Source organism: Triturus cristatus, chromosome 6 (genome assembly GCF_964204655.1).
Source record: "Triturus cristatus chromosome 6, aTriCri1.1, whole genome shotgun sequence".
Taxonomy (NCBI): Eukaryota; Metazoa; Chordata; class Amphibia; order Caudata; family Salamandridae; genus Triturus; species Triturus cristatus.
In genome coordinates, this window is record NC_140589.1 from 623,470,329 (window position 1) to 623,492,786 (window position 22,458).

General features: G+C 49.4%; 1 protein-coding gene across 1 annotated transcript; it reads right to left on the reverse strand.

The window, feature by feature from the left end:
* Positions 1-1,216: 1,216 nt before the first annotated feature.
* Positions 1,217-19,497, reverse strand: LOC146817662 (uncharacterized). The gene is made up of 2 exons (XM_085609655.1): positions 18,189-19,497; positions 1,217-1,383 (listed from the first exon to the last, which is right to left on the reverse strand). Exons 1-2 carry the CDS (start codon positions 19,495-19,497, stop codon positions 1,217-1,219), a joined length of 1,476 nt encoding a protein of 491 aa, XP_085465781.1.
* Positions 19,498-22,458: the final 2,961 nt, after the last annotated feature.

The following is a 22,458-nucleotide window of genomic DNA, read 5'->3' on the forward strand; positions in this document are numbered from 1 at the left end:
AGCATGCCCCTGCATTAAACAGCCTGCACGTCCCACTGAAGACTCTTCTGGGTCCCTGCTTCTGCCCCCCCGAAAGGGCTGCTCAAACTGACCCTTCCTGTCCTGACTCTGGCCCTTGCTTGTCTCCCCCTTCTTCATGTTAGTGCTAGACTTATCGCCGGCCTCCACCCTGCCCTTGCCCATGTGCTGTACCCAAAGACGCACCTCCAACTGGTCCCACCCCAATTCCGGGCATATGGCCATCTTATTCCTGAACTCACAGTCGTACTTGTACCAGCCCATCCCTGCCTGGAAGTGAACCTTCTTGTCCTCTTCCTTGCCACCCATTCTCCTGGTGTCCACCCCTCCTGCCCCGTGCATCAGCAGCGTAAAAATGTCAATGAACTCCCTCCTCCATATTCCTTCTTTAGCCGCAAGTGGCACCTCCCACGCTAAGGAGCACTGGCCTGACATCAGGGGGCCAATGTGACTAGTGGCACAGGAGCAGGGAGCGAGGGGGCATTGCAGCGGAGGGGTTGGGAGTGCCTGCTGCTGGGGACGCGGGCGGCGGGGTCGCGGCGGAGGCAGAAATCACGGGAGGTGAGCCTGTGGCTGTGGACGTGGGTCTGGCTCTGCCTGTTGCTGGCAGCCTAGATCGGGTGTGGTCCCCCCTGACGCTTCGGCTCCTGTATGAGTGCTGTGTGTACTCAACTGCCCCGGGCTCTGGCACTGTGACCCCCTGCTGCAGGCTGCCATGTGGCAATTCTGCTCATTAACTGGCCCCCCGCTTCCCTCCAAATGTGCGTGACCGATGTGCCACCCAGTGCCTGCGCAGGTGGTGCTCTTCTAGCTACCCCCATGCCACTGTTCGCTATGTTGACAACGCTGGGGTTGCTAGCACCCAGGAGGCCAGCTCTGACCTCCGCCATGAAGTTCGATAACGTGTCCGTGAGCTTACCCAGGTCGTCACGTGTGGCAAAGTTCGGCGACGGCGTTGCATTGACCAGGGGTGCCACCGGTCCGACTGCGGGGGGCAGTGGTGCATCGCCCACCGGCAAGGCCACAATCCGCGCATTGCCCGTGGTCCGCCTCTTGGCTTGCAGCGGGTCTGCTTGGAAGTCCTTACCTGTGGGCCTGCGAACCCTCTTAGATCTGGTGGGACCGTTTACCTCGGCGGGTTCCTGACCCGTGCATGGGGCAGGCATGGCAATACCGGAGTTGTCCGGACTATGCGCCATCAATAGCTCAGTGGCCCAGGCCACTCCTTTAGCCTGACCATCTCTATAACAGCCGACAACTGCGCATCTTGGGAGGTTCCTGGCTTGGAATCCTCCACCTGGGACATCTGCGAGAAAAGCGGAGGGGATCCCTGGTTATTCATCCGGCTGTTCGGCGACAGTCCACCTGGAAAAGAAATCGAACTGTAAGCCATAGACCTAGCAGGTGGTGCCGGTTCGACATTCCTGTCCTGGCCCTCGACGCTCGGTCCCCATCCCTCGACCCCTTACTTGCTTCCTGTTAGTTGCTATGCTCTTATCCTGACGATGCTGGTGTTGTCGTTGGGCTTTGGGGAGGATCTTGATGAACCCTGCGTGCAGATGATGGAGAAAATGATTAACCATTAGACACCCATCATCTACCGGGCGCTGGCATGGCTCCAATTCCCTACCTGCCCATCCTGTCACCCTTCCCCCCTTCACTGGTGAGGCTCTTGCATCCCACCCCACCTTGCACCCTCGGCTGTGCTCCCCCGAGTGCGTTACCTCTGAAAACGCCTCTAGCAAGAGGGCTTGTGCTGCACCCTGCACATCGGCGAGCGTCCGAAAGCGCGAGTCGTGGCTGAAAAACAAAACAGCACGGCATAAGGTAAAAGGTTAAACAGATTCCACATCATGACGTGCGGTTTGGTGACAACTGGCCAGGTGTACATGCCAAACACTAGACCTGCTGTGTGGACACACATAGCCTGCGCCGCACTGGGTGACATCTAAAACGCCCTTTGCGCTACCTTGCCCCTCGCGGCTTTCACCTTTAACTGCTTGTGCGTTTCCTAGTGAATCCTTAGGAAGGGGGGAGCAAAGCCTTCAGTCCTTGCCTGCATAGACAAACAAATTAACATTAGTACATTCGCACCAAACCTGTGCTGTCGCATTCGGTTCGTTAAGGCCACATCATCAGCAAGGTGCACTGTAATTCCCCCTTAACAACCTCAAAGCATTTCCCGAATACTCCCGCGCGTTGGTGTATGAACTTAATTGTCTGGTGTGTCTGGCTGGGGCTCCCAAGGTGGCGCGAATCCGTCATATTCTCACCTGAAGGGGTCTAGGACGGACCTATTCGGACCCGAACACCCATGCGAACATTGGTTGCAAAAGCCCACTCTGGTGGTTACGATGTGTAAGGCTCCACCGGGTGAAGCCGAGGTCCGACATGGCGCCTCGGGGAGAGGGATGAGCCTGCCGAAGGATGAGCCTGGAGGCGGTCGAGCCCGCTCACTACAACTGTGCCCCCCCAGACAGTGACCGATAAGAGAGGGTACGCGTGTGAACCCAGGCCATGCTGCGAATATCAATCCACCGCGAGGTGTGACCGACCCCACCCCAGACCCAGCGGAGCGAGACGTCTGACCCGGCTGGTGTCGCACTGGACTTGGCATGCGAGCTAGCAAAGCCGCAGCTGTGGCAGCAGGTATGACTCGCCGCATGCAGGGCCCGCTTGGTGAAAAGGGTGACGCAGACTTGTAATATCGGTGCAATCCGAGCGATATCGCTAAAGTTTTCCTAAGGGTTGCCTGTTTTTTAAATGTATTTATTTATTTTAAATATTCCTATGGCGCGAAATCGGCCCGAAGGTATTGGAGCGCTATACACGAGCCCCGTATTTACATTACACATTCAGGAATGGGGAGAGTAGGTCATCTGTTCCGAATCACAGGATGTGAGTGCGACCCTGAGGCTCTGACCCTGATTTCCCGCACCAAAGTCGGCAGTGTATAGCGCTCCAAAGGTATTGGAGCGCTATACACGAGCTCCGTATCCACAATACACATTCAGGCCTGGGGAGATTAGGTCATCTGTCCCGAATCACAGGATGTGAGCGCGACCCCGAGGCTCTGACCTTGGTTTCCCTCACTAAAGTCGGCAGTGCATAGCACCCCAAAGGTATTGGAGCCCTATACACGAGCCCCGTATTCACATTACACATTCAGGCCTGGGGAGATTAGGTCATCTGTCCCGAATCACAGGATGTGATTAAATGATTAGGTAAAGATACTGAAGAATACAAACTTAAACGTGTGATACAATCGGATCGAGCGATGTTTTACTGTCTCGGGCCACAGTACACTGACACATGCCCTCCCGGTGCTAATCTGACAGGGTGGGTTGCAGGTCACAGCAGAACTGAGCGCCAGAAGCAGCTGAGCATCGGCGTTGGCGTGTTCAGCATGGGAGAGGGAGGGTACGTGGGCACAGAGACACCGGCAATTGGACGCTTGTCCTTGAGCGTGCGGTACGCAACCATTAACCCTTTCAGCCCCAGGGACTCTCCTCCCCACTGGAGAAGATGCGGAATGGCGTGCGACATCTCGCCCGGGCCCGCTGCCCGCCCGCTACCCTGGGCTATATGAGCGAAGAGGCCCTGCGTGAGCGGGATGCGGGACCTGAAGCGACCGCCGCCACCAACCAGGCCCCCGCGGGCGAACGGGTCGTGCACAATCCACACACACAAAAGGCAAGTGCGAGGGAAGGGTGGTATAGAGTGCATGCAACATGGCAAGTCAGGTTCTAGCGGACAGCTTGGTGGTATGCGGCAGCCGCAGCGTGGCGTGTAGGGACCCTCGCCGAAGGCGGCAGCCGATGGTGCTGCCCTCGGGTCCCCCCACCCGAAGCACGGCCCAGGGGCACCACAGCAACAGGGCCCCGCCGCATGAGACCGACGGCGTGCCAGGCTTTGTCCCCCGCACCCACCCCTGAGCTGCCGCACACTTCCCCCCGTCGCAGGTGGCCCGCAACCTCTGCTGGGCTGCCCCACCCAGGATACAACCCCGCATGGGGCGATCAGGCGTTATGGGGGGGCATTGACTCACCGTGACAAGTAAACTCGAGCAGCTCCCAACTGCGATGACAGAGACCGTGTGAGACGAGACAGTGTGTCCAGAATCGTGGTGTCTGCGGCGCGTCCGGTGCACAAGAGGCAGAAAAGATGGTGGGGGGACTTATATAGCCCTCACCCTGCCCAGCGCATCGGACATGACGCGGCACGCCTGCGACCCTCGTGGGGACTCCTCCCCAAGCCAAACCCCCCCGGGAAAAGGGGGGGAGAAAGGTGGGGGGGGAAGCCAGATGCCACTATAGGGCCGCCCTCCTGAGTGGCCCCCTGTGGTGGCCTCGGGCAGTCGCACATGTCTCTTGGTTTGGGAGCATTGCAGCATGCACATTGGGAAAATAAAATGGCACTGAAATCATTTATTCCATTGTCATTTTATTTTTCTTGTGGAGCGGAGGTGGGCAACATTCCCCTGCCCTTGTGAAGAAACCACAGCGGAGTACCAGATGCTGGCCTGTCCAGAAGGGACATGAAGGGAGCAATGGCGATGCCTGTCTCCCCCCCGGTTCACTTCGTGGAATGGAGCTGCCAGGGCAGAGTAGAAGATAGGCTAGGGATAGGCAAAGCGGTGGCTGTTAGCGAAAGCTATGTAAGTGAGGGAAGCTCAGGAGGTCAGCCTCTTGGCTGACTCCTTCACCAGTGGCAGGAAGAGCCGAAAGTGAGCCACCCACCCTCCATACTTTGAGGGTAGGTGTGAATTTTTGCAAACTACGACTCAGTAGGGCAAGCTTTGTGCATTTCTGGGGGTATCCAGTAGTTTGGGGACAGATGGTCAGTCAAATGCAGGTGTATCCCCTCCTCGGTGGGAGGAGGGAAGCACAGAGGAGTGGAAGATGGTGTGTGAGGATTTGGAAAAGGACAAGGAGGTTTCATTGGAGGATGTTTGGTAGGATAAGAGAGAGAGAGAGAGACTGGGGGAATGCAAGGATGACAGTGAATGGAAGATGAAAGAACGAGGTCAAGAGATGGGGACTTTGGGGGCACAGTTGGTACACCTTAAGAACAGTGGCATAACACAAAATGAAGGGGCCCCCTTCAAATTATGATGAGGGCCCCCTCGTCTCCCAGATCGCACAGATATTCATTGGTCTTAGGTTCAATGGGGTCCCCCTGAACTCTTGGGGCCCCTTTTATGCTCAGGAAAGCATTAGTGACAATCCCGAGTTTTTACCTATTTCTTAGTCGATGCCATTGAAGGCATGCTGCAGGGAATGCAATGGTATGGCTTTGAGAGGTGAGAGGCCCCCTCCAAAACAAGGAACCCTGGGGCCCCCTGCATTGTGGGCACCAAGGGGGCCTCCATTACGCCTGTACTTGAGAATTGTGTGGGGGGAAAGGAGTTTGTCAGAAATTCGATATGTTTGCAAAGTTTTATGTTATGTTAAAGTTGTTTTCAAGTTGATAAGCAGTGACATAAACTTGTCCTAATAAAGTGGCCTTTTATGCTTCCTGATAGGTAATGTGTGTGATTATTGCTCGTTTTAAAGCATGAACAAACGGCGGTATTTTCTCTGAGAATGATTGCAACCCGACACTGAGTAACTCGGATAAATAGAAAAGGTGGGGCCGGCATCGGACCCGCCGATAATATGGCGGTCCTGCCGGCCCGACGACCCAAAGGAGGCGGGCCTGTCGCGCATAGCAGTGACATGACAGGCACGCCACCTTTCCCATTGGCGGGCCAGGTCGTGACCCGGAAGTGAAAGAATCACTTCCGGGTCACGCAAGTCGCCAGCCCCCACCCCTCTGAAGGGCGAGTACTTGCCCAATAAAAGACAGGAGAGCAGAGGAATCTTCCTCTTTGCCCTCCGCGCTCCCCAGCCTTGCCATGCGACCTCGCTAGGAGGTCGTAATTTTAATATTTGTTTTTCTTTTTGAGGTCGAGCTGAAGTGTGTCAGGAGCAGCGACGAAGGAAATCGTGCCGTTTGCGGGGAGGCGAAGAGCTTTCGTATAGCTTCGAAGAGCGTGGTTTCATGGACGGTTGGGACATCAGCGCGTTGGAGGCGTGTGTCGGCTGCGGAGGGAAGAAGAAAGGAGTGGAGTGTTATCTGGCAGGGAACAAGTGCAGCTCGGTTGGCGGTACACAAGGCCAGGTAAGCGTGCGCGGTGGCGGTTAGCGCTCACCCGCACGTTTGACAACCCTGGGATTTTTTGAACGAGCACTCGGCTGCCCCCAGTGCGTACAGCGCGTGTAGCGTGCTTTAATAGAGCGACGCTGGCCCAAAGGTGAAGCGCTTGTGCATTTTATTTACCGGGACGATTGCGCTCACCCGCACGTTTGACAACCCGGGATTTTGTGAGGAGCACCCGGCTGCCCCCAGCGCGTTAATAGAGCCACGCTGGCCCAAAGGTGAAGCGCTTGTGCAGTTTATTTACCGGGACGATTAGGGTTGAATCGCGGGCTGATCATACAGTTCTGCAGAGTTTAAAGTTTAGAAACTGTGTGCATATCGGAGGTTTCCTGCAAGATTATTAGGAATTAAATGAAAAAATTGCTTGCATGTCAAGAGCGTTAAGGCCCGTTTTTTAAAGGCACTTGTGGTAAAAGGGGATAAATTGGTGGCCTGAGGGTAAAGATCGATTTGCCATTTTAATGTTAATGTTCGTGTGTGCATGCCCCAATGTTTCAGCACTGTTAGCCCATGTTTGGTAGTGAATTCACTGGAGGACACACAGGATTGTTGTTTAAGTAGTTGAATTGCGCAACATTTAAGTAGTGTGAAGTGGGTACATACCGATTTGTTTTTTTCTTAGGAAATGTTTTAAATGACTGCGGGTAGCAGAGTTAACTGAGACAGTTCATTTTACCAGATAGGCATATGGTCAGCTAAGGACATTTGGGATTGTAGCAGCTACTGATTATTGAATCCAGGGACAGGGCTATATGCACGGGTGGTTCCCTATCAGGGTCAGAGTGCTGCACAGTATTATATCAGATTTGTATTCTGTCGCGTTGCGTAAATTTAGACAATAAGGTACAAAGGACTAGCATTGTAGACGCAGTGCTAGTACAGGGAAGGGACGATGTCAGGTAACATGAAGCGGGGTGACAAGCGCTCTCGCATTGAATGTATGATGGAAACGATGATGAGAAAGATGGCTACCATGGACAAGAGATTGAAAAAGGTAGATAAATTGGGACAAAATTTGGCAGACCTCAAGGAGAGGGTTGAGGGTCAGGAGGGGACGTTAGAAAGGCCTAAGCGCACCATAGTACCCCCAAAGCCCAGAGGTGAATTGGAGCCGATGCCCAAGCGAGTTAAGCCCAGAAAGAATGGGACTAAGGTTAAAACCACGGTGCCGGTGTCAGAACCCAAAGATGGGGAGGTTCCTGGGCCGTCAGGGGTGGTCCCGCTGGGGGGAGTCCCTTTGAGTGCCCTGGTTGGGAAAAGCAGGGGTTTTGTTGCCAACAGTTGGGGGGAAGGGCATGCAGGGAGACCCTGAGGCAGAAGCAAAGAGGTTGATTTCCCAGTTTGTGGCAACACCAGTAGGGCCACTAGGAACAGGGCAGGCGCCTCCTTCGCTTCCTTGCCCCATCAATGGGGTTGCACCAGGGGACGTCAACAAAGTAGTACCGGTGGTCAGCCAGGCGAAAGAGAAGCTGACAGAACCTGCTGGAGTGACCGCAGCAGGTAAGCAGGAGACACTGCCAATGCTGGGAGTGGGAGAATCTCGTACCGGGAGGGAGAATGTGGCTAGGCATGTGTCACGCAAGTTGAAGGAACTCATTTGGTCAGGGTGCTATGTTAGCTATGTTAGCATGTTTTCTCTGCTAGTAGATGAAAGGGAGAGAGAGGAAGCTAAGAAACAGAAAGACTGGATATTCCCCAGAGAATGGGCAAGCGAGTTGTTACGATTTAGAGTAGAAGAGAACTTAAACAATTGGATCAGAGGTTTTTCAGTATTCATGGCAGTAATGGCGGAACGTTTCCGTAATATACAGGCAGAGATGACATGTTACCAGAATCGGATTACCATGGCTCACGACAAATATGGGGGATGGGGTTGGAAACAGTATGACATAAACTTCAGGAGGGCGAAGGCATCTGACCCTGCGCTATCTTGGAACATGGTCGACACGATCTCTTGGTTGGATCAGTTTGGCGCGCCACAGACCAATTTTCAGTTTAACACAACGCAGGCGAACAGGGGACAGACAACTCCAGCATTTAAGCCTTATCAGCCCTTTCGGCCTGTACAGAACACAGGCCCTGCCCATGGCTCGGGTGGTGGAGGGGGGCAGAAGGGGACATGTTGGGATTTTAACAGAAGAACATGCACTAGGGCGCCAGGCACATGTTAGTTTAAACATGCCTGCTCTAACTGTGCTAACCCTTCCCACCCAAATCCAAGTGTCTTAAAAAATCTAGGGATAAAGGCAAGAGAAAGCAGGATTGATGGCAGGGTGCACCAAGTCCCACATTCCCCCATTGACATCACAGCTATGAGCCCGTGGCTAAATAGATACCCCTGTCATGATACTGCTAGGACACTGCAAGAAGGTTTCACATATGGGTTTAGGATTCCTGCCCCAGGTTATGTCTGGATGCCTGAATGCAAAAATCAATTGTCAATAAGGAACAACCCAGGAGTGGCGGCAAAGAAAATTGCTAAAGAGTTACGCCTGGGCAGAATAGTGGGCCCGTTTGATCGCATTCCGGTGCATTATTTTGTTTGTTCACCACTGGGTGTTGTCCCCAAAAAAGAGGTGGGTGAGTTCCGGTTGATCCATAACCTATCTGCACCTAGAGGCAACTCACTAAATGATGCCATCAGTGAGGAAAGTTGTAGTGTGAAATACGCTTCATTTGATCAAGCTGTGGAAATGCTTAGGGAGCTGGGCCCTGGCGCTTTGCTGGCAAAGTCTGATATTGAATCAGCCTTCCGTTTTTACCGGTTCACCCATCGGACTTTCACCTGCTAGGCTTCAAGTTTCAAGACAAATTCTACATGGATATGTGTATGCCCATGGGTTGCTCGGTCTCCTGCGCCTATGTGGAAAAGTTCAGTTCATTTTTGGAATGGGTTTTTAGACGTGTGACCGGGCACCAGTCTGTCATACACTATCTAGATGACTTTCTTATCCTGGGGTCGGCGGGCTCTCAGAGGTGTGCATGGGCACTGCAGGAATTCTGCACACTCATGTGGGCTTTTGGGGTTCCCCTGGTGCCGGGAAAGACAGTTGGGCCAACGACAAAGATAGAATTCTTAGGTATTGAGCTAGATTCTGTTCAAGGGTGTTTCCGCTTGCCGGAAGATAAGATTAAGAAATTCAAGATAACCTTACAGCAATGCTTAGCTAAGGATAAGGTTACCGTGCATCAGTTGCAGCAAACGGTAGGACAGTTGAACTTTGCCCTTAGAGTGATCCCAATGGCACGCCCATTCTCTCGCTCTATCGCCCAAGCCATGACTGGGATTCAAGAAAAACATCATCATACCCGGCTGTCGGCTGAGGTCAAGCAGGACATGCAGATTTGGATGGCATTCCTGCAGGACTTTCCACGGCAGGGTGGTCTTACCCAGTCCACCCACTACCTCTGCAGAGTTGGGTTTATGGACTGACGCAGCGGGTAGTGTGGGATTCGGCGCCATACTTGGCAATAAGTGGGTGGCGCACAGGTGGCCAGACGCATGGGTGCAGAATGGTCTAACAGCTAACATTGGCTTCTTAGAATTGTTCCCTATCTGGGTCGCCTTAACGGTATGGCCGGACAGGCTGCGTAACCAATCAGTGGTATTTTGGTCTGACAACATGACTGTGATGGAGTGCATCAATCAGCAGGCCGCGAGATGTAAGATGATCTTCCGCCTGCTAAAAGAGATTGTCCTTTTGTGAATGAAGGAGAATATACTGTTTAAGGCTAAACATGTCCCAGGTGTGTTGAATAATGCTGTTGATGCACTCTCTCTCTTCAAGATGCAGGTCTTCAGAACACACCTCCCTTCTGCAGAAGCGAACCCAACACCCTTCCCAGAAGTACTTTGGCTGATTGGTGCCCCCAACTACCGAACCTCGTGGCAGCTAGCCTAGCTCCCAGGACCAAGAAAGCCTATGAGGGGGCGTTTTGGGCATATTGCACTTTCTTGGGGAAGGATTGGACGGAAGATTGGCACACCCCACGCTACTTAGGCGTATTACATGATGAGGGACGCTCAATGCCGGCAGCCAGGCGACACGTGGCAGCGATATCTTTCTTTGCCCAAGCTAGGGACAAAGGGGATCCCACTGATACTTTACAGTCAGGAAGGCTTTAAAAGGTTGGTAGCGCACCCACGGGACAACACCCGATTCAAGGCATCCGATATGAATGGAACTACTAGCCGCCCTACAGGGGACGCTGGACTCCGTCTGCACGACAAAAGGGGAAGCTTTATTTTTCAGGGCGGCCTTTTCACTAGCATTCTATGGCGCATTTCGCGTTGGGGAATTGGTCGCCCAGAATAAGCAGGATGCACAGGGTGGTTTACAGTTGGACCATGTAAAAATTAATGGCGATGCCCTATTAATATCGATTAAAAAGTCCAAAACTGACCAAGAGGCCCACGGTGAGGGGTTAGTTTTGCATAGAGCGCATGGCAATCCATGCTGCCCGGTAGCACAATTGGAAGCATTTTAGGGGCAGAGATCTCCTATAAGGTGTGGGACTCTATTAATCCATGCAGACGGTACACCTCTCACCCGGTTTCAGTTTATGAGGGTCATGGACATGGCAATTAAGCAGATAGGTTTAGATCCTGTGCGCTTTGGAACTCATTCGTTTAGAATAGGGGCTGCGACCGAGGCAACGGCGAGGGGGTTACACAGCAGCAATGTCAAGAGAATTGGGAGGTGGTCCTCCAATTGTTACAAACGTTATGTGCAGCTGCACATGTTGTAAGTGGGCCGTTTGCCTTTACTGATGCGTGTCTTTCTTCTTAATCTCTACAGTTTCTCGAACCTGTCACGCATGGGGGAAACTGGCCTCGGAACATCCACGAACACAGGAAGGAAATGCAACTCTGCCAGCATCAGGAACACAGGTGGTTTGGATTATTGGCTATTCCTATGTGACACGTTTAAAGGCATTTTTCTGTTCAGTGAACTACATACACAGGGCAGAGCAGGCTGGTTTAGAAGTTTTATTCCATGGGAGGGTGGGCCTGTGTTTGAGTCAATGCAGGGGTTTTATAGGGGATTTGCTGAGGAAAAGGGGTCCCTGTCAGGATATCATTATCCTACACCTGGGAGGGAATGATCTGGTGAATCTGGGTAGAAGAGGGCTGGTGGAATCCATAATCACAGAGGTGGGTTGGTTAGCGAAAGCATGCCAGGGATGCTCCATCGCCTGGTCGCAGATGGTACCTAGATGTCAATGGAGAGGGGGGGAGTCTGTAAGGGCACTGAACCACTTGGTAAGACGTATCAACAACAAGATAGAGAGGTTGTTTAGGTCTCCTCAATTGCAGACTATCGCCCACGGGTGTATCAGGGGGGACCCGTGCTTCTTAAAAGACGGTGTCCATTTATCAACGGTTGGGAATGCAATACTCTCAGAGAATCTGCTGGCGTGGTTGGTGGGCTTGAAAAGCAGGGCATGACTTTCTAGTAAGCCTGAGGGTAGTGGGGGGCCAGATAGTCGGGCAACTATGCTGGCCTGTGGCGGTAAGGTCATGATTGGTGAGCAGTCAATTTAAGGTCCGTAGGGGGCGGTGCCATTCTTGAATGGGGTCGCCCAAGGGGGAGGGACAAGTTGTCCCTCCTAGAACTCCCCAGGGGCAGTTACAGCCGTTGTGGCTGTATGGGTGTGGGGGAGGGGGGAGTTACGCTTTTCCTAGGCTGGTTGGCCACCCCGCTCGTGCACAATGGCGCCAGTAAAGGGTGCAGAACTGCAAGCGCCCCCGATGGAGATAGTATACAGAGCGTACGGGGGTAACTGGGGGGGAGTACCCTCACGGTGAAAGGGCCCTCTGCGCATGCGCTTTCAGGTGGGAGGGAGGGGTTTAATTAATTGATAAGAATCTGACACCAGTTATTGACCTTGCCGTAGGCTCAAACATGGATACGCAAAAAATGATTTCCATTTTGATTATGAATGATGTTATGCTTAGATTCGGATAGGAATAACTTGTTTTAGAGTAATGTTAAGGATAGCCATCTGATATCTGTGCATATCAAATGTAATCAAATGTCGATTTTATGATTCTCTGCGTAAATTTTGGGAAAAATTGTTAATATTCATTGTTTGATTAATTTTGTTAATAAATACGGCCGGGGTTATCTATGACCCCCTTTTCCAACTAAACTCTTGTTCTTGATATTCTGTGGGTCTGAACAAGGGAGGAGGGGGTATAGGTAGTACCAGGCCATATAGAAAAGGTGGGGCCAGCATCGGACCCGCCGATAATATGGCGATCCTGCCGGCCCGATGACCCAAAGGAGGCGGGCCTGTCGCGCACAGCAGTGATGCGACAGACGCGCCACCTCTCCCATTGGCGGGCCAGGTCGTGAACCAGAAGTTAAAGAATCACTTCCGTTTCACGCAAGACGCCAGCACCCACCCCTCTGAGGGGCGAGTACTTGCCCAATAAAAGGCTGGGGAGCAGAGGAATCTTCCTCTTTGCCCTCCGCGCTCCCTAGCCTTGCCGTGTGACCTCGCTAGGAGGTCGTAACTTTAATATTTGCCCACCCACCATCCCCTAGAGCAAAGGTTGTGTTGTGTACAATTGTCTTCTCTTATTATTTCATGTTGTGATGTGTAAATAAATTGTTTCTTTTTTCCCATTTGAAGGTAAAATTGTCGTATTTTAGTGCGATTCTGTGGTCAGGCGGTAAGGTCATGATTGGTGAGCAGTAAATTTAAGGTCCGTAGGGGGCGGCGCCATTCTTGAATGGGGTCGCCCGGGGGGAGGAACAAGTCGTCCCTCCTAGAACTCTCCAGGGGCAGTTACAGCCGTTGTGGCTGTATGGGTGCGGGGGAGGGGGGAGTTACGCTTTTCCTAGGCTGGTTGGCCACCCCGCAAGTGCACAATGGCGCCAGTAAAGGGCGTAGAACTGCAAGGGCCCCCGATGGAGATAGTATACAGAGCGTATGGGGGTAACTGGGGGGGAAGTACCCTCACGGTGAAAGGGCCCTCTGCGCATGTGCACACAGGCGGGAGGGCGGGGTTTAATTAATTGATAAGGATCTGACACCAGTTATTGACCTTGCCGTAGGCTCAAACATGGATACTCAGAAAATGATTGCCATTATGATTATGAATGATGTTATGCCTAGATTCGGATAGGAATAACTTGTATTAGACTTATGGTAAGAATAGCCATCTGATATCTGTACATATCAAATGTAATCAAATGTCAATTATATGATTATCTGCGTACATTTTTGTAAAAATTGTTAATATTCATTGTTTGATTAATTTTGTTAATAAATACGGCCGGGGGTTATCTATGACCCCCTTTTCCAACTAAACTTTTGTTCTTGATATTCTGTGGGTCTGAACAAGGGAGGAGGGGGTATAGGTGGTATCAGGCCATATGACGCCTCACACTTGCCTACGTGGACTCATCATTTCATTAAGAATAAACTGCCGTTACATCACAATTTGTATAAAATATAACAGGATTTTATTTGAATGAAATGGAAAACAAATGTCACGAGAGGGCATACATTACATAGTTTGTCCACAAGCCAAGGCAGTGCACAAGTATACCACTGGAGCTAATCGTGAGCTTTGTAAATCGTAATATTAGCACTGAATAAAAATGCTGCTGACATTGCCTTATTTGTCATCGGGTCGAGTAATCCCGCACTTTTTAAACACCTTCCTTGTTAAGGCAGCTGCACGCTTCGCATATGAAACATTTGAAGCGTGAATGAATTGTTTCAATTCCTTTCCATTTGTGAATTTTCGTGCCAGTTTACACATGTGGCCAGTGGCCAGTAGGGGGCAATATTACACTGGGGTTCTGATCCGGAGCAGCCTTCACGCGCCTCTAGTCACGCAACCACCATCCGTGGAAAGAAGAGCCCTTTGAAAGAAGTCAAAGTCCGTTAAGTTGATGAATCAGACTTGTCAGTCAGACCAGGGAGTTACAGGTGATATGAGTACAAAGGCAACCCCACTCAGTATTTTGCAAGAACGCCCCACTCAGATATTTGCACGAACGCATTCAAGATAGGAGAATAATATGATAAGATTAGTTGGTATAAGCCCCAATCGATGTTTGAAATTTTCAAGTACTGAAGTAACTTTTGAAATATGTAAAATGAGGGCCTTAGGCCAAAAATACAAAATGGACGTGCATTTTAAATGCCAGTAAGGTGGAACATATACCATGCGAAGGCTTCCTCTGACTACTGGTCAACCTGCAGTATTTGTACTCACACCTGGTGGCTGTGTGCCCCCCTATGGGTCAGGGCAGGTGGTCTTTATCAGCAGAGACAAGCGTGACATCCTCCGGTCTTGTCCATGGAGGGTCTGCTCACCACCATGGCCGTTAAATCGTAAACAAATAGACATACAGGTAGGCAGATAGGAGATTTAACAATAACATGACTAAACAGCAGCATGTTTTGCAAGCACCCAAAATCGGATTTTGCGACTGTGGAAAATGTAGATTTTCCTAATAATTTATGACGGAAAGTCTTAATTTTATTAAAGACACGGAGGCGAGTATTATGCTTTTCTTGCTTTATTCCAATAGCAGCAAGATAAAACTACTATTCCCAGAAGGCTTGGAGAAACAACTACCAGCCAATGGGAAACAAAGAAGCAAATACTGACCAATCACATCTTAGATAATAGTATAAGGTCTATCGTGACTGCGAACAGCCCTCTTTTCTTATGCGAGCAATCATAGAGTATGGAAAAATAAAGGAGAAACAGAGAACAAAATGCATAAAGTCAAAGTCTTTTGACTGCGAACAGCCCTCTTTTCTTATGCGAGCAATCATAGAGTATGGAAAAATAAAGGAGAAACAGAGAACAAAATGCATAAAGTCAAAGTCCACGTAAAAAGTTCTTTTCCGAAGACCACCAGAGGAGAGTCGGAGAGAAGATCCAGTCCAAGGACAGAAGGAGACGTATCAGAAGGAAAGATCTTGGTAGGATCCATGATGACCTCAGGATGATGCCGGTGGCAGCGCTGGAGTTCCTGTGGGGAGGGAGAACACCAGTTAGAAGTGTTGTGGCGGGATAATACTCGCCTCCGTGTCTTTAATAAAATTAAGACTTTCCGTCATAAATTATTAGGAAAATCTACATTTTATGGCAAGACCGGAGGCTCCTATTATGCTTGTTTAAAGCATATCAACCACCAGAGAAGAAGCAGTAAGACCAGGTTTGCAATAAAATGTACGGAACACTGTATCATTAGACCAATCTGCTGACTTCAGGATGTCCTCCAGACGGGAGCCAGCCCAAAAGGCTTTAGAAGCCATGGCTCCTCTAGTGGAATGAGCTCCGAAAACGGAGACGTCAATACCGGCCAGGGACATGACCCAACGAACCCAACGGGCCAAGGTAGCAGCAGAAACAGGATGAAAGGGTTTACGAAAAGAAATAAGGAGTTGGGAGCTGGAGGAAGTCCTGAGAGCAGAGGTCTTACTTTCATAAACTTTTAAACATTGACCTACACACAATTTGGGATTGGAGGGAAAATAGGGATAGAACACAGACTGTAAATTGGTCTTGGTACGTTTATGAATATGAAACATTACACCAGTAGGAGTAAACTGTCTAGAAGAAACATCTAAGGCTTTCACATCAGATACGCGTTTAATGGAAATTAAACATAATAACATAGTAAGTTTAGCTGAAATCATTTTTAATGAAAGAGCAGAGTTATCAGGCCAGGTAGAAAACAACTGCAAAACCAAATTGACATCCCATAAACTAGAATACTTAGCCAAAGGCGGTTTTGAAAAACGAATTCCTCTTAATAGTCTGCATACCAAGGGATGCGCCCCCGCAGGTTTTCCATCAATGTGGGTATGATTGAGTGAAATGGCAGATCTATATAGGTTGATGGTACGATAGGATTTACCCGAGCTAGCCTCAGAGGCTAAGAAGTTAACCATAAAATTTAAAGAGGCTGAAACGGGATCGACAGATTTCTGCAGACACCAGCTTGACCAAAGAGACCAGGCGGACTTGTAAGCCTTGGAGGTGCCAGGGGCCCATGCTCGACTAATAAAGACTGAAGCTTCCTGTGAAATGACGAAATCAGAAGGGGAAGGCTGGAAATTTTCCAGGCGGACAACGTCAGAGACTGGTTGACCATTAAAGGATGGGGATTGCCCTGAGGATCCGAGAGAAGATTGGGGAAAGGAGAGAGAAGGACGGGAAAGTCTACCGCCAATTCCAGGAGAGACGGGAACCAAATCTGGGACTGCCAAAAGGGAGCTACTATTACCAGAGATGTCATCTGGCGACGCACCTGCGATAAGACCCTGTTGATCAACAGAAAAGGAGGAAAGGCATAATTGAGGTGAAGGGACCAATCTTGGAGGAAGGCATCGGTCGCCAGAGCCAAAGGATCTGGACGCCAACTGAAGAAATGAGGCAACTGGGAATTGAGACGGGAAGCAAAGAGGTCTATTGAGAAAGGACCCCACAACTGAGAGAGGGAGAGAAACACGGAGGGAAGAAGCTTCCAGTCGCTGGAATCCCGGAGGAAGCGAGAATGCCAATCGGCCACAGCGTTGAGATCTCCTGGGAGGTATTCCGCGGAGAGCAATAGTCTGTTGGAAAGGCAAAACTCCCAAAGGCTTTTTGCTAGATCTGCCAGAGCCTTTGATTTTGTGCCACCGAGATGGTTTATATAACGAACCGCAGAAACATTGTCCATGCGTAGAAGGATGGTACAACTTACTCTGTCTTTTGCTAGACTCTGGATTGCAAAGGAACCTGCAAGCATCTCTAAACAGTTGATGTGCAATTTGGACTCCTCTTTTGACCATGTACCGCCAGTCGATATTGGTCCACAACGGGCGCCCCAACCCGTCAGACTTGCATCGGATTCTTATACAAGATCTGGGGCGGAAGCGAAGATGGTTCGGCCGTTCCAGGCCTCCAAATGGTTTAACCACCATTGCAGTTCCAGGTGAGATTCGAGATCTAATTCTATTTGATCGGAATAAGCGAGACCTTGCCGAAGATGCCTGATCTTTAGGCGCTGAAGAGCGCGATAATGGAGGGGACCTGGGAAGATAGCCTGAATGGAGGCCGATAAAAGGCCGACTATTCTCGCCAGAGTTCTGAGAGAAATGAGTGGACGGCGCAGAGCCTGGGAAATCTCCGTTTGAATCGTGGAGATCTTGGATTGAGGAAGAAACAGGGAAGCCAGGGGGGAGTCTACACGGAAGCCCAGAAACTCCATGCTCTGAGTCGGGATGAGAGAAGATTTTTCTAGATTGAGGAGAAAACCTAATTCGAGAAGAAGAGAACGTGTAGTGTTGAGATCGTTCAATAATGCCGATTTGTCTAGATTCATGAGGAGAATGTCGTCGAGATAAATGATGAGTCTGATCCCCAGAGATCGTAGATAAGCTACGACAGGTCTCATTACCTTTGTGAAGCACCAGGGTGCTGAAGAAAGTCCGAAGGGCAGAGATTGAAAACGATAAGTGACGTTTTGCCATTGAAATTGGAGGAACTTTGTGTGCGATTCGTGAATAGGAATAGAAAGATAAGCGTCTTGGAGATCTATGCGGACCATCCAATCGTTTAGACGCAAAGTGTCTCGTAAGTGAAGGATCGTCTCCATTTTGAAGTGACGATAAACCACGAACTGATTGAAGAATCTGAGATTGATCACCGGTCTCATCTTCTTGTTCTTCTTTTGAACGAGAAAAAGCGTGCTGAGGAAGCCTGAGGGATCGAAGGGGGAAACTAGAATAGCTCTTTTGGAGAGAAGTGCCTGTATTTCCGAGGTGACTAGCAGGGACATTTCGGTTGAGAACACTAGAGGAGAAGGAAGAACATGTTGAAAAGGAGGAGCGTAAAGCTCGATACGATAACCTTGGACGGTGTCGAGAACCCATGGATCTGCAGTGAGAGACTGCCATCTGTGCAGGAAAAGGGCTAAACGACCCCCCACAGGAATAACTGCACTCACCTTGTTGGGAATTGTTGTTGTTGTGGCGGAAGCCACGTTGGCCCCTGCCCCTGTAACCTCGACCTCTTTGGGGGTAAAACTGGGGCTTGAAATCCTGCTGGTTGGAGTTGAAGGCACCACGGGAGCCTTGGGACTGGAAACCACGGCCGGTAGAGCGGCTCCTGCCTCTTCCGGCCCTGCCAAAAACCCGAGAAGGAAAGACCTTCTTGATGGATTGCTGCGCCTTGTCCAAGGAGGCAAAGGTGGTGACGAACCGATTTAAGTCTTTTACTAACGAATCTCCAAAGAGAAGACCATCAGCCTTGACACCAGGATCAAGGGGGGCAAGGTTGGCAAGCTTGGGATCTAACTTTATTAAGAGACCTTTGCGGCGCTCATGAGTCAAGGCCGCATTAGTATTGCCCAGGAGACAAAAAGCGCGTTGGACCCACAGCGAAATCTCCTCTGGATTAAGGTCCGTGCCATCCAGGCGAGCTGTTTCAGCTAAATCAAATATGCGGGCCAGTGGCCCCACCAAATCAAGCAGTTTGTCTTGGCAGGAGGACCAAGCTTTGTCCACGCCTTTGCGCGGATCCTTGCCAAACTTCGAGAAGAAAGTGAGGAGAGGTTGATCAATGGCAGGGGTAGAAGTTATGTGAGAAGGGAGAGAGGGCTTGGGACACTCGGACTTTAATTTAGCCCGGACAGTTTTGTCTAAAGGGAGACGAAGTCTGGAGGTTATATACTCTCCGACATGGTCAATAGGGAACCATTCGGTAGAATTAGGATGCCTGATAGAAGCAGGGTCAAAAAGAGGGGTACCTTCAGGATCCAGCACCGTCTCCGACGCAAAAGCGTCCAGTTTTAATTTCTTAGGAGGGGATGAAGGATTTACAATATCAAAAATATCATCAAGGTCAGTGGCGTCACCCATATCATCATCTGTGTCGTAAATTGTTGAAATGACCAATTTCTGTGGTACCTCCGGGTTGTTGGACTTAGCCTTACGTTTACCAGCTACACTTTTTAACCCCTCCTTAATAGGAGGCCTGGGAGGAACCACGTCCTCTGTCATATGTGAGGAAGACTCACCAACCACTTTTGACGCCAAAGAAGAAACCTTGGAGTGTACCACTGTAAGTTTTCTGCTATCCCCCCCAGATTGGGCCATTGCTTTGGTCATGACACTTAAGAGAGAGTTCTCCATAGTCTTAGAAAACCGCTTCATAGAAGCTTCGACAGCAGTCTCCACTGAGGAATTAATAAAAGAGCTCAAATCCTCTTTGAACTCGTCCCCTTCATTGTCATGAGGCTCATTAGAAACCTGCATTGTGAGCAAAAACTGGGAGCCTGCTCAAAACCTGACAAGAAAGGGTTAATGTGAGGAAATAAGGAGTGGGCGTATGAAAAAGAAGAAACCCCTCCCCTTAGGGGGCGTGTGAAATATGCCCGAGGGAATGAAAAACGAAGCGTGGAGAGGAGCCGGTAACAGCGCGTCGAGCTGAGGAGCCGTTCTGGAGCGCTGCGCCACAGTTGAGGCGGGGACCGGTGAGAGAGGCGCGCGAGGGGCAGGCAAAGCGTGCAGGGCGCGGGGGGAAACAAAAACTGAAAGATTTATACGCGCGTGAGAGCGCGAAGAAACGGGAGCAACGAAGTTGCGCTACAAAGGCCAGTAATACAGTTAAACAGAACAATACCAAAAAGTACTTCAAATTAATGTATATAACAGAAAAAGGTACTTATCTTGACTGCGAGCAGCAAGAAAAGAGGGCTGTTCGCAGTCACGATAGACCTTATACTATTATCTAAGATGTGATTGGTCAGTATTTGCTTCTTTGTTTCCCATTGGCTGGTAGTTGTTTCTCCAAGCCTTCTGGGAATAGTAGTTTTATCTTGCTGCTATTGGAATAAAGCAAGAAAAGAAAAGCATAATAGGAGCCTCCGGTCTTGCCATAAAATTGTTTTCCTATGTCTCAATTCCCATTAAGGAGTCAGTACATTTTAACAACTCCTAAATTAGAACTGCACGTCCCTTCTGAATTCCAAAATCTGTACCCTATGTATCAATGGTTTGCAGCTGTAATTCAATTCGCAAACCATTGAATAGTTCCAGGCCGTCAAGCTGGGCTTTAACTCATTCATAAAAGAGAAGGAGTCCTCTTTAAGCCCACATCTCTCTTCAGAATTGGGGAAATGGTATCTGTGGAAAAAGGCAGGAGACCAGTGGACCACTGCTAACTCTCAGAGAAACTTTTAAAAGAAGAAGTTGTTTTCTTTTTAAAGCTGCACAGTTTCTTGTAAGGAAATTAGACTTCTTTAAAAAAAAGTTTCTTTATTTAAATGCAGTCACAGACGTGGTGATCTGCTGACCCTTGCAGGCCACCATACCTGTGTTTGTATCCAATTTCAATTTCAAAATACTTTATTCGGTTATAAAATAAAACCATAAAAGTTGACCATTCCATATAAAAATATAAAATCATACATTTCATGACAAAAAAGGCCGTTTTAACCAACCAATAAAAACAGAGAAATATATATACATCATGATCAATATTAAAAAAAAGAAAGAGATGGGGAAAAGAGGACAACCAATAATGGGCACACGACTTCATAGATGGTAATTTCTGAGATGCCAACTAATATTAGGGGTTTGTTAGTTCTCCATACAATTTCTTGATCTCAATGAGGATTTCAAAAAGCCTATCACAAATGGAATACATTCTGGTTTCAACAATTGTAGATAAAACAGAGCTGGGCGGACCTGGATAAAATTCAACTTTTTTAAAAGGGTTATTAAAAATAATCTGCGAGGTACTTCATAGAAGTTACAAAAAAACATAAAGTGCAGCAAATCCTGAGGCGACACTCCGTCGCAGCCACAGGATGCTAACACCTGGCCTCTACAGCTCTGTTTTGGTACAGCAAGTAAAAAGTGAAAATAATCCAAACGGAACCTGATCAATAAAAACCGCTCGTGGGTCGACAGGGGCCACAAAAGATACGGCTCAATAGATGGAGTAGTTTTAAGCATCACAAATTTGCGGACGCTGGGTTTACACAATTCTACCCCATCTCTGCCAAGCTTTTTCAGGGAAAAAAAAGTCTACTTTACAAATTCCACATCCACTGCGGTGATAAATTCAAGCTTTAAAAAAAGATCCGGTCTCCCCAGCTCCTCAAAACTACCCTTTATATATTTTAACCAAGGAATGCGCAACATGTGGTCAAGGCTCAAAACTTCTTTCAGAATCTGGTGATTAAGAACTAAGTCTTTGTTTAACCAGCAGTTGAGCCAAAACAGCAAAGGGCGCATGGCCAAAATATCGCAAATAAACGGCAACCCTGTTTCTTCGTGTACCATCAGGTTTGGTGTTCCTCTAGGCACCCCAAGAAGTTGTTTTAAGAAGGTGTTCTCCACCACCTGTAAAACATCTGTTGCTGCATAGCCCCATAATTCACTCCCATAGCTGGCGATAGCGACACTTTTGGCCTGGTATATTTTCAACATTGCCGCGATAGGGCGCTTACCCATCTTTGCGGCAAAGTTGAAAAAAGCTGTGTTTACCCTTATAACCTCCCCCTTCTTTCTGTGGATAAGGGCCCCCGAGTCCAAGTGATCGTCTAATAAAACACCCAGGTATGAGAATGTCGTGGTCAAAGGCACTTTCTCACCACCCACTTTGAAGGGGTACTGCTTCATTGGTCGTGTCCCGACCTGCATAATATAAGATTTAGAGTTGTTAATATCTAGGTCACGATCGGCCCTGAAGCTCCGAAAGGCATCGAGCAGGGTCTGGAGGCCCCTTGCCATCCTGGCAATGAGGACCGCGTCGTCTGCATATAGCAGGACAGGCAATCCTCGTCGCCCCACATAAGGGAAATCAGCCCCTGTTTCTACCAAGGTCTTATCCAGGTAGTTAATATATAAATTGAATAGAAATGGGGCCAGAATACATCCCAGTCGTACTCCCCTTTCAATTTTAAAGTCCCTAGAAACCCGAAGATCCTGGGCAAATCTGATGTTAGCCTTAGTATCCCTATGCAGGTCCCTCAGGAAGTCAACCAAGCCGTCCTCCACCCCCATGGCCCTCATGGATTGCCACAGTTTCCCCCGGTTGACACAGTCAAAGGCGGAGGAAAGATCCATGAAGGCCATGTAGAACGTACCTTGGCGTGCAACCGTATACTTCCCCAGGATCATACATAGGTTAAGGCATTGGGCTAGAGTAGAATGCCCTGGTCGGAAACCATATTATATATCAGAGACAATCTTATTCTCTTCCGCCCA